Below are 18,826 nucleotides of genomic sequence, written 5' to 3' on the forward strand. Positions count from 1 at the left end.
TACAAGAACAACTAACAATAAGATTAAAAACAAAATAAATATCACATACTAACTGGAACACATATTAAATCAATCTAAATATGAATCTTAGAATTTATCAGCACAGGATAAAAATTTTATTGCTCCAAGTTCAGGAGACATAAGGAGACTTTTGAAAAGACTTCTAATTAATTATTGAACAAAGAATAGCCAAGCAAAGTCTACTAATACAGTGCATCTGTGGAAGTACTCCTGGGAGGACTTATCACTCCCCACTCTGTTCAGGGTGAAGCTCCAAAAACCTGATGATTAATATCAATCTCCCATTTGTTAAACAGCCCAAGTCACCCTTTGTCATTTAAATTGTACTGAATTTGAATCTGCATAGACTGCAAGAAGAGAAGGAATCTTGAAGCTACATAAAATAACCTCACTTCAGTCTTAAAACAGAATACATTAATCTTTTCTGGCACTGCTTCCCCACCAAAACCACAGAACTCAGTGCTATTCCTTGGTGAGTCATGCTGTAAAATTTCCAGTTGACTTATCCACAGAGAGATGGCACCACATGAAATAGAGCCCATAGAAACTTGGGAGAGAAGTAAGGCTTCATGTCTTCAACCTTCTGCTTTGGCTCTGACTTCAGATATATTACACCAAAACCAAGGCTGAAATCCAGGGCTCTGAGCTGAGCAAGTTGCAAGGATGAACCAGGACTCTTTCATACTCAGATCCTAAACCGATTCTCCAGATCGCATGCCAAGATCTGCATTTCTCAAAGCAGTGTTCTCTGGCCACATTCACCTGGTGCTTTAAAAAAAAAAAAGCAAATCTCAAAGCCCCACTTCACACTTACACACCAAAATCTGTAAGGGGCAGGTAAAGACATCTGCATTTCTAATAAGCTCCCTTTAGTGTTTTTTAGGTATGAACTCTTGGCCTAATTTGTGTACTATGGATGATTATACAACATTTTTGCAGGGTAAGGTATTTCACCTTTTGGTTCATTCTCCAACTCATTTTACAGCATACTGTCAGATTAGTGTTCCTAAATTGCTGTAATTATCATTTCTCTACCCTGCCCAAAAGCCTTCTGAGTGCTTCACAGCCCAAAGGATAATGTTGAGACTTCTTTGTGTGATACTCAAGGTTCTTAGTCATGGCTTCAGAATTTGCCCTTCCCACAACTGAGTTTCCATCAAAATATAAAATTGCTCAAATACCCAGTATATGTTGTATAGGCTTCCACCTCCCTGCTTCTAACTTGCTCTCTACTTCTAGAAAGTTACTTTCTCATTTGCTCAGAAGCCCAAATTCTGTCCTTTCTTTGAACTCATGGAAGCCTATCCATTTTTTTCCAGCCAGAAGTTCTGTGAACATCATAGTGCTTTATCTCTGTCTCTTGCTACAGGGTGTATGCGTTCTACCTTTTATTCTATGACAGCGTGGCCTATTCGCACCCTGCAGAAACTGGGAACAACAACTCCTTTCTCTACACTGGTATCAGCAAAATAAGATTTCCATGGGACTGTTAGGGGAAGCACACCGACAAACTGCCCACCCTGGCCAGGCACCATAGTAATCATTTGCATGAGTTGTTTTACCACAGGAGGTCCTGGTAAGGAACACAGAACTAATAAGCCACCACCAATTGGAAGAGTTGGGAAAGGTCAAAAGGAGATACCACCTGTTCGACCACCTCCCAGAATCCTTCTCGCTGGCATCCGTCTTGGCTGAACAAGGTGTGCACCACCAGGAAAGACTCTGAATCAGAATGATTGACTAAAGACAACTGGAAACTAATCCCATCACCATAAAACCCCAGACTGCAAGCCAAGCGGCAGAGCTGTTCTCCTGGGTTCCCTTAACTTACTGCTCTCTGCCTGGGTGCCCTTTCCCAATAAAATCTCTTGCTTTGTCAGCATGTGTCTCCTTGGACAATTCATTTCTGAGTGTTAGACTAGAGCCCAGTTTCAGGTCCTGGAAGAGGTCCCCCTTCCTGCAACAGGACTGCCACAATTTTTGTGTAATACTGCCTTCTGGCCACACTAGTTGATCCAGAAGTAGAAGCCTGATGCAAGCTATGGCTACCATGGTGTTCCACTACTTGACAAAGATTGATTGTTCCAGGATGGGCATCAGAGGCCCGTCAGTCCTTTCTCATCTAGATTTTGTTCCATAGGTCATAGTTAGTTGGCTCAGGATTGGCACATGAGCAACCCTAGGGACTGAGAGTCTGAGGCACCAACTGTGATATGTATTGTAACTTTGGGAAGCAGAGCACAGCTTTGGACATGGGACTGAGCTTCCCTCAGCTCCAGAAGGCCTTGGGGTGGGGCATCAACTCAGGGTAGGGCTGGGTAAGGAGGCCACTTCAAATTGTTATTCACCATTGCTCTCAGGGACAAGCAAGGGAACCTCGTGATACTTTGAGGGAGCCATCACCACACAAACAATTGCTCTGCTTGCAACCTTATTTCTACTGCTTTATTAGTTTTTCTTTAAACTGAGTGGAAGAGAAAGTTCATGCTACATTTATAAAAAGTTGAAAGTAATACTTGCAAAAGATAGTATTTCTCTCCCCATCTTCCCTGATGCCCCCATCGTTTCTCTCTCTCTCTTTCTCTCTGTCTTAAAAAATTATTAGATTTCCTCCTTTGGGGAGGGGTGGTTTTGTTGTTTAGTTGCTGATGTGTCAGATTCTTTTATAACCCCATGGGATTTCCCAGGCAAGACTACTAGAGTGGGTTGCCATTTCCTTCTCCAGGGGATCTTCCTGACTCAGGGATCAAACCCTCATCTTCTGCTTGTCAGGAGGTTTCCTTACCACTGAGCTATCTGGGAAGAAAAGAATTTTGAGAGCAGGTGAGATCTGGACACCGAAGGCAGAAGGGAGGCTTCTACTGTGTGTTAAAAGAAATAGGGGCTAAGAACATAGAATGTATAATGAGCTTTGAAGACATTATAGTTTACTCTAGGCCAGTTTATTTTCAATCAAGCCAGAAGAATATAGAGCATATATCCCATGCATCTGTAAATGATTCTGTTTGGCATGATTCCTGATGTTTTTGGTTGGTTTATTTTTAAACTAGATTGAAGTTATAGGAAAGCACATTCAAACAGATATACTCTGCAAAAGATCATGGTAACAGTCCCTATAGCCATATTGAAGATTTTGAGGAATTAAAAACAGAGAATATAGAAAATAACTGCATACAGAAGGCACTCTTCCTGAACCTAAAGGATAATCATATTTTGATTTAGGGTAATATCCTCATACACAGGTATTTAAACCCTTTTCAAAAAGGATATCTTATTCATATTCTTCCTTAAAACCAAATAGCAATTCTCCTTTGCTAAAACAAATAAACAAAAAAGTGCTATAGATAATGAACTCCAAAAGAATTAGTGAGACAGTTAGGGGTAGTGATAGGGTGAAGAAGCACAGAATAAAAATTCACACGGATACAATACGGTATGGGAAATATATAAAGGCTGTAGAGAGACCTCTCTGAAATCAAATAGTAGTTTCATCTAAAGAGAAAAATACTTCAGCTAAAGCATGGTAGGATTTTTTTCCCCCGCCCAAATTAAAATATAAAGTATTAGGTGACTGAAATAAAATCAAATGAAAACTTACTCTTGAAAATTTATTTAAAATGTTTATAAAGTATACTTTTGTGACTCAACAGTAAATATCACTTGAAAAGATATAACAGTTAACTAGCAATGTCCATCTGGATAAAAAGGTGGTTTAAATACCATGCACTTTGATGAATGACTTTTTAAATGGCCTTGCCCATTTTGCACCATTAGTTTTCAGTCATTTCAGGGTAATGCATGGAATATGAAGATAACAGTCCATTGAAATCATGTCTTTAGATTTAAAGAATAATTCATTCATTTAATGGTATTACCATTCCCTATGCAATACATAAATTTTCTTTATTTAAAAGACTGAGCAAATACTTTTTTTTTGGTTTGCTTTTTGCTAATGTCAAAAGCAGCATAAAATTAAGTAATTTTGTTTTAAAAGCCTCTGGACCAAATATTTTAAGGTTAGAACATTTCCTAGACCAGAGATTGTATAATTCCATAATGACTTGGAGAAATTACATAATTTATAATCTTATTAGGTTTTTTTTTTGAAGTGAAACTTAATTTATATGAACAACCTAAATATAATCATGGCTCATTTGAGAAGAATCTTTCATTTGACTGCAGCTTCTTAGTAAATGCTAGGCAGATAGAGTTTAAAGCCTCTGTAGGGAATAGGCAAATACATTTCACAACAAGAGAGATTTAAGTAGCTTTGAAAATGTTCAGTTAAAGCCCTTCAACTATAAATAAAATCACTGGGGGTCTATGTAAAACTTTAGCCTAATGTAGTTGTTAGTCTAAAGTAAATTCTAGTTAATAATTATTACCTTTATGAAAACCAGGTTTAGTGATTCAGAAAAAAGCAAGGCCCCAAATTCTACAACTTGATGAAGCCATTTAATTTCCCCTTTCCTTCCACTGAACAGAATACCATTATAGAAATACTAAAATTTTATTTAAAGGGATGATCAGTTAATGTAAGTGGAAATTAGTGCAAATACTCTACATCATTCCTTCATCAAAACTAATGATTTTTTCTTGCTTCCTAAAACTACTGAAATGAAGTATATCCTATATACTACATTTCAAATAATAATATTAAATAAAAACAGTGAAAAGAAAATTTTAAACCTGCTTTTCTGTTGGCCAACAATCAAAATATTTATTTTACATAATACGTTTCCTTTTCATTAGCCTCTACATTCTTGGATTCATCTTCCACCCTTTGGAATAGGTAAGAACTTTAGAAAAGGAGCAGAGAAGGCCTGTGAAATGGATGAGTAGTTGATCAGCTGACATGGATGCTAAATGTAAAAGAACAGAAATGTTTTTTGTGGGGGGAGAGGAGGGAGCACTCTGAGTGGCATGAGGATCTTACTTCCCTGACCAGGGGTGGAAATTGCATCTCTAGAGTAAAAGCCTGGAGTCTTAACCACTAGACCACCCGGAAAGTCCTGACAACAGAATTTTGATGGAATAATACTTGTCTTTAAGTGCTAAGGAGTCATAAGCAAAACTCAGTTCTCTTTCCTAAGGTCAGAATAGCAAGTCTAATCAGTATGAGCACAATTCTCACCAGGTAGCCAAGACTGCCACAATATCTCTACATACATTTTGCTAACCAAAGAAGCTTGGAGACATTACCTTGTCACTTCCATCTTTTGTTCTTCCACATAAAGATCATCACAAAACTATCATTATGATTAAAGCTCATCATGCTCAATTTTAAGATATGATCAATCATAGGTGAGCATGAAGGTAACTGAGTATTTGAGCTGGGAACTTCCCTAACAGATAGAGTGAGTTAATTCTAGTCAAAGGAATCTAACAAAAATCCAATCAATTCTTGTTTCCTAAAAACTCAAATCAACACACTTCTTCATATTTCTATTATTGCCACTTTATCATCTTCCACTTAACCAATAATATCATTGAGTAATTGCATTCTCTGCTGCTGCTAAGTCACTTCAGTCGTGTCCGACTCTGTGTGACCCCATAGACGGCAGCCCACCAGGCTCCCCCGTCCCTGGGATTCTCCAGGCAAGAACACTGGAGTGGGTTGCCATTTCCTTCTCCAATGCATGAAAGTGAAAATTGAAAGTGAAGTCACTCAGTCGTATCAGACTCTTAGCGACCCCATGGACTGCAGCCTACCAGGCTCTTCCATCCATGGGATTTTCCAGGCAAGAGCACTGGAGTGGGGTGCCATTGCCCACTCCAAATTGCATTCTCTACCTGTGGTCTATTTGCAATCTAATCTCTCATTATTTTCCCAGATCAGTCTTGCTGACATGCCTCTTCTTACTCATTACTCTCCTGAGCAAAAAATTTAAATGCTTAAGTGCTTCTTAAATTTTCATATATGTAGTTTAGGATATGATATGCATAAAGGGTAATAGACGCTTTTCATGGACAAATATATCGAACTCAAACCCTCAAACTGTAAATAGATATACTTTTATAAAAATATTTAAAAATATTAAATTCTTTGAATACCTAAAAATTCAATAATTTTTATATAATTTTTATGTTCATTAGTAGTCACTTTGCCTTTTGACTTTTAAGAGGTATTTTTTATATTTTCAGTTCAGTTCAGTCACTCAGTTGTTTCCAACTCTTTGAAACCCCATGGACTGCAGCACGCCAGGCTTCCCTCTCTATCACCAACTCCCGGTTTTTTGATGTTTTACAAAAAACTTTTAGAAAAATTTGAAAAAATTACTTTTCCATTTTTTTCATTTCCATTTTGATAAATATATATTCAAATTTTCTATACTCTAGTGCAATTAAATATTTTAATCCTTTATATAATTATTGTTTAAGTAAAATGCAAATTATGTGAAAATATTATAACAATATTGTGATTTTGCTAAAATGGAGGTCAGAAAAATTTTATGAATAAACATATAATAATTTATGAATTATATGTTTTACATTACTTTTTCAAATATCCCAGGCCTTTCAGTAGAATACATAGACTTATAATAATTAAATTCCATCATCTTTCATATGTTTGCTGGTTTTAGCCAAATGCAGGTGTAGTTGTCAAGTTAAGAGAAAAGATCAACTTGATTTATAGCTATAAAATATTTAGATGTGTGGTATGTGGACCTCCATACCTCATGGCCCAAACCTATTAGAAAGATCTGCCATGAGTTTAGTGTGGCCACTGAAGCCAACTTTTAATATTTATGTAGTTATTAAAAATATTCCACTTCAGACATAAAAAGTATAACGCATAATATAATGAACAGCTATATCATTACCAGCCTGTTTAAGGTTTAAGACAGTACCAGTAATTTGGTGTCCCTGTTCACCCATCTCCACCTATGTTCACTCCATGCCTTCCAAAGCTAACCACTATCCTACATTTTTTATTGCTATTTCCAATGGCAAGTTCTTTAAAGGTGTTTTCTATTTGTTGATGAAGTCTAGACCTGTTTGTCACCGTATATGATAGCTCTTACACAAACAAACTTGCGTACTTGTCTGAATAATTCTGCAGATTCCTCTTAGGTTTTCTAACTAGACAATAATACACTTGAGAACAAAAAAACTTTGGAATTTTCCTTTCCAATTGCCACATTTTCTATTTTTTCTTGCCTTAATCTGCACTGGCAATGACCTTTAGCACAGTGTTGAACAGAGGTGGTAAGCTAACCTTGTCTTATTTCTGATTTAAGAGGGAAAGAAAGCTTCTAACATTTCTTCATTAAGCATGATAGGTGCTGTCAGCTGATGATATTATTTCAAGAAGTGAAATGATGTGATCAGAGTTCTTTTAAGAAAAACTCTTGCTTACAGGAGGATGAGTTGGAACAGAAATACCTAGGAACCATATTATAGGAATCAATGTTATTTTGTGAAAAAGTGATGGGGCCTGTGATGCCCCATCAGTAGAACACACCTCATGGTTCTGACTCTGACACTGTAATAAAGAATTCCATTTTCACTTGTTTGATTCATCAAGGTAGACAAATGTTAACATAACACAAACCCACATGGGTCTTCCAGTGGATAATATCTAAAACTATGGTTATTTTACTTCATTACAGACTCCATAGATGGCTCATTACACAGAAAAGAATTGTCTAAATCTTTGACAATCAAACTGATCTTTTAATTCTTTTGCAAGTTTTTTTCAGGAAATAGCCCAATAAGATGCTGACACAAATCAAAGCCATTTTTTAGGACTCGGTGGACACGGGTTTGGGTGGACTCTGGGAGTCGGTGATGGACAGGGAGACCTGGCGTGCTGCGGTTCATGGGGTCACAGAGTCAGACACAACTGAGCGGCTGAACTGAATTGACTGAAGAAAAGCTTTAGGAAAATTAAAAATTTCTAAAGAAAGTCATCTCTGAGAAGCTCAGCAGAAGGACAAAGTCATTTACATTGTTTTGCACTTGAAGAGGTAGACAGGAAATAGTACATATTTTATAAATAAATATCTATTGAAATGAGGAAATTCAATCTCAAACCTTAAACTGCAAAGTATTCAAGAGCTGATTTTTTTTTTCTCCTTATATTGTTTAGGCTAGTCAGTAGATTTTTCTTCTCTTTTGAGCTCCTTATATTTTTCATTTTATTTTTCTATGTAGACATGTAATATAGACACTGATTATGTCTTATAAATAATAAGATAATGATTTCAATCCCACTTAAAATTTTTGAGAATTTGTAAAACTGCTAAATTAATAATACTGCATATATTTCACTAATTTTTGTCTCCTGACCCACTGTCAGTAAATATAACATTTCTAGTGTAATGGACATGCTTAATTCTAACTAAATGGCCCTAAGGGATAGTATCTGCCATAGCAATGAAATTTAATGACAATTCTGCTGACATTTCTCCTATCTGAAAATGAAATCATGTGGAAAATGATTTCTATGTAGCAGAATAATTAAAACAAGCAAAATTTGATTTGGTAGAAACGGAAGCTCAGTTTGTCTCTGTTCTCATGGGAAGGAAGATGTACTTCACCACTAGCTCTAGTTGGTATTATGTTTCCATGCTCTTTAAAACAATCATATATATACATATATAGATATAATTTATATAGATGTTCTAATTGTATTATAACTAAATCCAACCAACACTGATGCTGATCCTAAGGGATTTTTGTGGGCTTTTTTGTTTCTTTTTGCTGTATGAACATTTCTCTGTTTTGAATATTGCTCCAGAGAATTGAGTCTTTTCTGAGACTTAGCACTTTGGATATACAGATATTTTCATTATTATGGTATTGCTTCTCATTGGCTTTGGCCTTTTTATGAAATACATGCTTTTGTCTATACCACCCAAGTAAGAATTATACCTAAGTAAAATATGTGAGGTTGCTAGATTCTGGCACTGTTTAAAAGAAACTGTGAAAAACAATTGAAGGAAAACACCAAAGTAAGCTTTTATGATTTTTGGAACCAAGGGACTTCTATCACAAATATTCTTCTACAAAGAGAGATCGTTTTAGTTCCTAACAAAAGTTTTAATGAACAATAGCATGTACTACAAGGAAACTGGAAAATACAACCAATTAAAGTCTAAGCAACATATTTCAAAGAAAGTGTGAACAGAACACTTTACTTGAATTCTGTCAACATATTCTAATGACCTTTTTCTTTATTTGAAGATGGCTGATTTTAAATAAAAGTTATTCTATCTGAAGAAGAGAATTTACACAAGGAAAATGCTACACTTAACAATACATAAAATGAAATGTCAATTCATTCTCAAAAGTCCACAAGAATATTCTGTACTGTTCAAACAATGTTTTCAATGCAGCTGAAACATATTAACCACTCCAAGCATAAACCACTTCATTCACAAAACCTGCGGCATCCAGAGTGTTTTTTTGCAGTATGAGATTGTACCAAATAATTATTATTTTCATGGATTTCAGAACACTCTGTTTTACCAAACCCTCTCAGAAGATTTTATAGGTTTTTCTTATGGGTTTTCAGTACACAGATGTCTACTCTTCTAAGAGGATCTGTCTCACACCTCTACTTAAAGTGCTGTGTTGTTTTCTGCCCTATTATTTATCTGCCTCCTTCCAGGCTGGGCTTATACCTCAGTCGTTCTATCTACTGACCCACTTATGCTCTTTCTAGGCATCAAGGCATCTCTTGATGACAGTGGTGAAAGCATTGGGGAGACTCCCAGGTTCAGTGTACTCCTATCATCCACAACTTGAATCTCTGTCCTTACACCCTGAATCTTTCAAACATGTCCCCAAACTCCATTCCAATGCTTCCCTTTGTCAATTGGTCTATAAAATATAATACTCCTTCCCTTACTCTTCCTGTTAGCCTCGTTGTATCTCCAAGAACCTTATTTTGTTGCCCTGATCACATATTGTATTTCTTCTTCTTTTTTTTTTTTTTACGAAAAATGCATAACATAGGGAGAAAATTCAAAATAGGAATGACTAATAAACCTCTTTCAATGTTCATTTCCCACATATTACTTAATCTAGTACTCTCTTTGTAGTTAATACAATCCTCATCTCTCCTGATCCATTCCAGCCAGCGCAATCCAGGCTAAAATCAATATGGATAACTGAAAGATGTTCAAAAATTTGTCTTGAAGACAGAACAAAAGACTTACATAATAGGAAAACATAAACTTTACTTTTCCTCTCCTTTACTTTTCGGTACTTTTGTAAAAAGTAAAAAATGTTTTGAATTTTGCTAAGTTCAAAAGGAGGTTAATGGAATTTTCATCTTCATTTCAATGCTTTCTTATAGATTATCATTTTTAGATCATCAATCATGTAATTAAGAAAGAATATTTCTAATACTCAATTATTTAAAAACTATTATCTATTAGACATATTTCCTTCAAGAAAACATTTTAGGGGGCTAGTATTTTATTTAATTAGGCATCTATGAAATAAGTGATTGAGTTAGCTTTTTTCCAAATGACTTGGAACTAAAAAAGAATTCATATTTAGTATAATTCCCTGGTTTCCTCTCTTAGATAGAGGCAGTATATCATACATAGTTTCTGCATCCAATTGTTCAGTTCTGCTTCATGGTTCCCACATAGAAATTGTTCACAAGGTGACACTATGACCACAAATCTAAAAGTCAAAACACTTTTATATAGACTAGAAAGGTCATGCCACCTGAAATGTTTTTTTTTTTTTCCTCCTTAATATCCTTTGGTGAATGAAATTAAAAATATTATTTATTTTAGATACTATAACCCAAGAATTTCAATTATGACATACATTCTGACAACAAATCTTTATACAGCAAGTAATGAATGAATTTCAGTGGCTTGTGACTTAAAACTAGATTCAACTGAAAGAAATTGAAAGATAGGGAATGTACAAGCTAAATGGAGGCCATAGAAAGTGTCAATCTATGTTTTCACCAAAAAGAATGGGTATCTATGAAACCATTTCAAATATAAGTAATAAAATGAATATTTATAATAAATCAAAAAAAAAGAACTGTCTTCTTACTTGACGAACAGTCTGCTAATCTGAAATAGTTTAAAAATCACTATTTGAAAATTCATAGCTATGTGCACACACATACAAAAAAAAAGCTTGACTTTTATGTGCTTTCCTTCTAAAGCAAGCAGAAAATTCAATAATATCTATTGTAATCACTTATTTTTGGGTGGTGGCAAAGAACATACCTCAATAGAAATTATATTAATTCCATCTACACAGAAGTAGGGATGGTAAAGGGAAAGGCTATAATGTCTTTCACAGAGCAAAAAATTATTAAGAGAAGTGCTTTCTGAATTTTCTAAGCAACCATTAGCTATCTTTAATGCATACTCCAGTGAAATCAAGCAGTAATATGTACTGAAAAACATTTTCAGACAATAATAAAAACCTTAAAGGATGCTAACAAAGTATATTTTTCACACTGGAAATCTGAGCTAAAGTCATATATTAGTGAATCCATATTATGAGAAGATTGGACAGTTTCTATCATTGTACAATGATGATATATTCAAGAGGTTTGGTACATAGATCTTCCATAGAGACATTCATAATTGAAACATTTTTTACCCAATCACATCTGTGATATAAATATTCTTCCCTTTGGCCATGGCATTATAAACCATTTTTAGAGAATTTAGAATAAAACTTAGAATTCATTACTTTAATCATCTTTATCTTATTTTTTTTAATATTTAGTTTTCTTCTGATTATAAAAATAATAAAAACTTGCTGTAGACCTTTTACAATATAGTGAAGTGCAAAGGTATAAAAAAGAATTGACCATAATCATAACTCCCGGCTCAATTAACATAACATTGTAATCTATTTTTCAGTTTCATGTACTCACTTAAAACAATACCATGAATGTGCTGTCATTAAATTCTTCACAGATACAGATTTGTAATGACTGCATAATATTTCATCCTATTGATAAAACATACTTAAATTGTATTCCTATTTTAGGTTGCTGAAGATGTTCTTTAGAAATTTTTTCTATATATATATATATATTCAAAAATACATCACTGTTTCTAGTGAACATCCTCAACAATCTGAAATAGAAGTGCATTAAATAAATTATCAGAGAAGGCAATGGCACCCCACTCCAGTACTCTTGCCTGGAAAATCCCATGGATGGAGGAGCCTGGTAGGCTGCAGTCCATGGGGTCGCTGAGTCAGACACGACTGAGCGACTTCACTTTCACTTTCCACTTTCATGCATTGGAGAAGGAAATGGCAACCCACTCCAGTGTTCTTGCCTGGAGAATCCCAGGGACGGGGGAGCCTAGTGGGCTGCTGTCTATGGGGTCACGAAGAGTCGGACACGACTGAAGCGACTCAGTAGCTCAGTAGCAGTAGTAAATAAATTATATGTGCTGTGGTCCATGGGGTCACGAAGAGTCGGACACGACTGAGCGGCTGAACTGAACTGATGCTCATTATATTAAATAACTATTTAAGATGTATGGATGTGAGAGTTGGACTGTGAAGAAACCTGAGTGCCAAAGAATTGATGCTTTTGAACTGTGGTGTTGGAGAAGACTCTTGAGAGTCCCTTGGACTGCAAGGAGATCCAACCAGTCCATCCTAAAGGAGATCAGTCCTGGGTGTTCATTGGAAGGACTGATGCTAAAGCTGAAACTCCAATACTTTGGCTACCTGATGCGAAGAGCTGACTCATTGGAAAAGACCCTGATGCTGGGAAAGATTGAGGGCAGGAGGAGAAGGGGACGACAGGGAATGAGATGGTTAGATGTCATCACCGACTCAATGGACATGAGTTTGGATAAACTCCAGGAGTTGGTGATGGACAGGGAGGCCTGGCGTGCTGAGATTCATGGGGTCGCAAAGAGTCGAACACGACTGAGCAACTGAACTGAACTGAAATGAAAAATGAATTGAGAGGAGAGGAAATTCTTCCTTTTATACATAAGGAAATGTAGACCATATAAGTTATGTGATTGACGAGGTCCAAAACTAAAGTTATCTGATTTTCCGTTTTACTCTATGTTCGTAAAGGAGTCTACTGGATTCTCTCCATAACATCATTCTCTACAAGTGAAAAGTGCAGATTTCGGATCTTATTCTGTTGTAATGCATTCTATTACTATTACAACTTTGCTATCTTTAAATTTATAACCCATTACTCATCTTTCATCCATAAAACTATTTAATTCCCTCTTGAGCCTACATACAGTGGCAATAAACCAAATCAGAAAAGAAAATTCAAAGATTAAAAAATAAATAGGAAATTTTAGAACAAATGAGGGAAAAAATAGAGTAAGATATTCTTTTCTTCTTCTTTTCTAGATTACAGCTAAAAATTTACTTGAATATGGAAAAAGTCAACTCCAACGTGATTACCCATAGGCAAAATTTAAAATAAATTGAAGAGATTCTATGATAAAGTATAATTACAGTTCAAAAAGTTAAAGGATGTTAAACATAGTTGGCTACAATTCTGAAGTTATTTGGGAGGGAAACGAAGGGTAAAGGCTTCAGTCAATTTCTACAAAGTCAAGATAAGCATCCTAGAGACAATTTTGGCTAATTTTAGATAGGGAGCTTACTTTCAGGAAAAGTGCATTCCCTGTTCCAAGGGGGAGAAATAAATCAACAATCCAGAAAGCCTGAAACTTTCTGACCTTCCACACTCTCCAGTATTACTGATGGATAAGTCAAAAACTTCAACTGAGAATTATTGGAAAAATATAACAGCTTTCAAGTCCATATGTATTTTAAGATTCAAGATTATTTTGCTTTTTTTTAGAATTGTAAAACTTTAGTTGTTATTTTTTAGAAGTATAAAAATATTAAAATAATTAAAATATTCAGATAACCATTAATTGGTCAAAAATGTAATACGAAATCTCTGTACTCAAACATCAGAGTTTAGCTTTAAATAAAGATGGTAGGCCTTGGAGAAGGAAATGGCAACCCACTCCAGTACTCTTGCCTGGAAAATTCCATGGATGGAGGAGCCTGGTAGGCTACAGTCCATGGGGTCGCAAAGAGTCGGATACGACTGAGTGACTTCACTCACTCTTTGCAAGCAGTTCATTGACTCTTCTTGCTAAGAAGAAGTAGGAAGAAAAATCCTTCTGGCAGTCTTGGGTATTTCTTTTAAGATTTCTGACAGTGTAGGATGGATGAATGCTGTGCAATATGAACTTCGGGTAAGTTAAAATGGGCCAGCCTTCCATGTTCATCTGTCTACCTCTTAATAAATAAAAAGCCTACTGTTTAAAAAAAAAAATGGTAGGCCTTTAATTCACTTTTTTCCCCCCTCTATTCTTTTAAACTCATTTAGGAGCATCATTACTAATCACTATTCCTAGTCATAAATGCTATTGGAACGTAAATATGAAATCTACTGTAAGGGTAAAAATATATGTACTAAAAGTCATAAATACAAATAGGTTAGTATTTGATGTGACAAATGTTTTCTTTCATTCTAGTACAGGTTCTTCATCTAATTTTGACAAATAAAACAATACAAATTAAGTAAATGGAAATTTATAGTTTATTCCAACTTGTGAACCAAAGGCCATTCTGCATCTATATATTTATATCCATTATAAAAAGAAGAAAATCACTAAATTTCAAAGTGGTTCTATGTCTCTGACTCATGTTACTGGTTCAAGTTGTAAATTCAAGTATATTTACTTTAAAAACTTGATGTAAATCAATGGCATTAAGGTCCTACACAGAATATATTTGTCAATGTTTTGCATATTGTAGTTTCTTATTGTAATAAACCCGATGAGACTGCCCTTCATACGTCTCTCACTTTTTCTTTCTTTCTTTTTTTAAGCTTATAAGTGACAGAAGATATTTTCATTGCTGATATATTTTCAACTTTCATAGGTCTACTTAAAGTTCAATGGTTCACAGTACTACTATGAAGTACACAGCAGGAAAGAGAACCCAGAAAGAACTGAACAATAGATATGATCCTGAAGGTTGGAATTGCAATTCCAAGTATTCTGGCTATCAACTCTATTAATAATTTTTCTCTCCCAAATAAGAAAGTTTCTGGAATACAAGTAACTGACAATAATACTAATTATATAGATAAGATTGCATTGGCTTCATTTGGTAATAAAGAAAAAGCAACTCAATTTCAAGCTTTAGTACTTATTAAATTAGTAATTATTTACCCCACATGTGCAACGGATAAGAGAACAACATTTTTAACACTTCATTTCAGAGTCACTTACCCTCACAATTAAAACCCAAACTAAAACTTACATTTTAATGTGGATTTGGCCAGCATGATACACTTAATAGATTTAATTTTATTGATGAAAAATAAATAAAACTGCTTTTAGGTGATTTATTTTCACTTTCAAGTTGCTACTAAGTTTCTTCATGACAGTCACTTTTACTACACTCTTCAAGGGATCCTCTATAACAATTCCAATCTGTTCACTTCATTTCTGATACACCTTACAACGATTAAATTTTATTTCTTTAATAATTACTATGCAAAAGCAAGAAAGACCTTAGGCATTTTCATTAGTATCACTGCAGCTAGAAAAAGAAGTAGATGTTGTCTCCTAAAGTTCCTTTCCACTTCACACATAAACATTTATCCAGTCCCAAGCCTCTTGTACTTCTAGTCAAAGATGAGTAAAGTGACTGCTCCTGCAGTGATGGTAATAGTGGTTCCTCACAACAGGTGAAGAAAAATGTTTTATATAAGACCACCAACCATTTTGTTTTAGACAAAAGGATGTGAATAATATTTTTGCATACCTATGTAACTAACGGAACTCAATATTATTTTCACATACATACAAGCAAGGACATGTCTAGATATAGGAAAATCTAATGGGTTGAAGATCTAGGATTTTAAAGAGACATAGGTGACTAGATAACAGAACAACAACATTTTTAACACTTCATTTCAGAGACACTTACTCTCTCAATTAAAACCCAAACTAAAGTTTACATTTTAATGTGGACTTGGCCAATATGATACATTTAACAGATTTAATCTTATTAATAAAAGAGAAATAATGCAGTTTCCATTAACTAAAATATTCTTTATACAATGAGTTATTACAAAGGTTCATAAATAGAGCACTTCTGTATGCATTCAAAACTGAAAAAAAATTGTAAAATATGAATTTAGTCACATATTTTACGGAATATAAACATGGTATAAGAACATGAACATTTCTGTTATAAATTAAAAGCTGAAAGATGTTACTTAACCAATATGATTTCCATTATAAATCCCTTTTAAACTACTGACTTATTTCTGTCAAACACTAATTGAAAACATAAGGTACAAAACATATATGTGAGAAAAAAACAAACATTTCTATTGAGATCATAGCAGGCTGAAAGCATCACTTGCCTGAATTGTCTAATATGTATGTCTCACTCACACACACACCTACACACCCACTGACAGCTTAAGTTATCCATATGATATTTAAAAGGAAATTTTCAAACATAAAGTGTTCCACTATAACATTCATGGACAAGTCTTGACCGGGTTATCTGAGCAACATCTGTGATGTACTTATGTTCCTATATTTGAAATCCAATCATATCAGTAATAAGATGACTTACCGGCCCAAATGAATTACTGTCAAAACTATGTCCATGATGATCACCTTCAACCCAGATGTGACCACGGGGGACTTTGACATAGCGGTTTTTGTGTCCCATAGTTCTAGAAATTAAAAAAAAAAAAAAAAAAAAAACTATTGAGAAAAGATCAGAAAAGAGCTCAAATAGGGAAGCATACAAACTCAGGAAGGACAAAACTGTTATTATAAAGATGCAATGGATTATTATAGATTAAGTGTAAGGCTACTGTAGAATTTTATTTTTAAATAAGATATGGTTCACTTTTCACTTTCATGCATTGGAGAAGGAAATGGCAACCCACTCCAGTACTCTTGCCAGAAGAATCCCAGGGATGGTGGAGCCTGGTGGGCTGCCATCTATGGGGTCGCACAGAGTTGGACACGACTGAAGTGACTTAGCAGCAGCAGCAGCAGCAGCAGGACCCTGTAAACCTACCCACAGTATTTTGTTTTCATATTTTTGTAGGTAGAATTTTGTGCTTAAACAAGATGCATTAGCACAAGAAAATGGTTTGCTACTTAATTCATAATATCCTGTATTTTTTTTTTATAAAACCCAATAAGCCCCAACAAAATACAGATCTATTTCATTTCTGACATTTGCTTTTACCTCATTGGTCATAAGGCCAGCTGCAGTCTTCACTTTTTTAGTCAAATAAATGTCCCAAACCAAATGACAGAATTTTCATAACCTCTTAATGCTTTAAAATCCAGAATATTTAAGAAAGAAAGCTAGATAATCTCTTCAAAGACAAACTAACAATGTCAACTGAAAATTTTTGATTAGTGCCATTTGATTTTATAAATCATTCTTGAAAATGAGAAACTTTTTAACAATTTTAAAGACAGTATTTGAAGAGCAATGATCAATGAAGTACATTTAATGGGATATTCTATCTTCTGAAATCTGCTGCTGCTGCTGCTGCTGCTGCTAAGTTGCTTCAGTCATGTCCGACTCTGTGCGACCCCATAGACATCAGCCCACCAGGCTCCCCTGTCCCTGGGATTCTCCAGGCAAGAACAGTGGAGGGAGTTGCCATTTCCTTCTCCAATGCATGAAAATGAAAAGTGAAAGTGAAGTCGCTCAGTTGTGTCTGACTCTCAGCGACTCCATGGAATGCAGCCTACCAGGCCCCTCTGTCCATGGGATTTTCCAGGCAAGAGTACTGGAGTGGGGTGCCATTGCCTTCTCCGTCTGAAATCTGACAAGAAAAGAAGTAAGGAAAGGGTCTCTCATACTGTGTTGGTAGCAATGTAAAATGATATAAATTTTTTTCCTATTTTGCCATTTGGGGTAGACTTTTGTCAAATTTATTAATAAACTAAAATGTATGTTCTTTTAATCTAGTTATTTACTGTTAGAAATACATTCCAAGGAAATAATGAGAAATACTAACAAATATTTATTACCAGATATGCTCAACATCGGCCTTTTACAGCAATAAAAAAGTATCTTTTTAAATAATCAATAAGGGATTGGTCACATAAATTATAATATAACTAAATAAAAGGGATGAAATTAGATTAAATATTATCCTAAGCCTATAATAATTCTTTTTCAGAGACTAATTTTTTTCTTCTTTTATTCCCAAAGAATTCCAGAAAATATCTAGCTTAAAGAAACTTTGCAGTAAATGATAGTTGAATGAATAAATGTCACTCCCAAGTCTATAGACTTAACCCCAGAGTCTGAGCTTTACACATAGTTCATGGAGGTAGAGTCTCAATCAGACCATTTTTGTTAGTAAGTTGTATATGTGCAGAAGAATACATTAAAAAGGAAAACTATAGATAAATTGGTGCTATAGAAATTGAAACTATTCATTATCTAGAATGGTTTTTAATTTTCAAGATAATTTCAGTGTTGAATTACTTTGCTTTAGATCAGTAAATCATTCATGCAAGGAAGCAATGTTGTGGCCACTATAAGCCCACAGTAAGTAAATGACTGCTATTTATTTTTAATTGCTACTGGGAAGAAGAGTTTCAGCTTTTTAAAGAAAAGCAAAACCAAGTTGAATATATCTTACTGTCATATAAATGCTCTTCAATTAAAATCAGTCAATTAGTTCTTGACATCACTACTGCTTTTATTATGAGACTCTTTCTAAGAACTACTATCCCAACATCAAGTGTTAATGATGCAGAAAAGACCCTTTTACTTACTTGTTGGCAAAGCA

At 34.7% G+C, this 18,826-nt stretch overlaps 1 protein-coding gene across 2 annotated transcripts in view; it reads right to left on the reverse strand.

The window, feature by feature from the left end:
- The window catches only part of IMMP2L (inner mitochondrial membrane peptidase subunit 2), a 956,056-nt gene that overhangs the window by 206,877 nt on the left and 730,353 nt on the right, over positions 1-18,826 (reverse strand). The window contains exon 6 of one of the 2 annotated variants that reach the window (XM_027539552.1): positions 16,627-16,729. The exons of the other annotated variant lie outside the window; for it this stretch is intronic. Coding sequence (XP_027395353.1) covers positions 16,627-16,729 — 103 coding nt within the window. The remainder of the gene's footprint in view (positions 1-16,626; positions 16,730-18,826) is intronic. 2 annotated transcript variants of the gene reach the window in all.

This window comes from Bos indicus x Bos taurus, chromosome 4 (assembly GCF_003369695.1).
Source record: "Bos indicus x Bos taurus breed Angus x Brahman F1 hybrid chromosome 4, Bos_hybrid_MaternalHap_v2.0, whole genome shotgun sequence".
NCBI classification, from domain to species: Eukaryota; Metazoa; Chordata; class Mammalia; order Artiodactyla; family Bovidae; genus Bos; species Bos indicus x Bos taurus.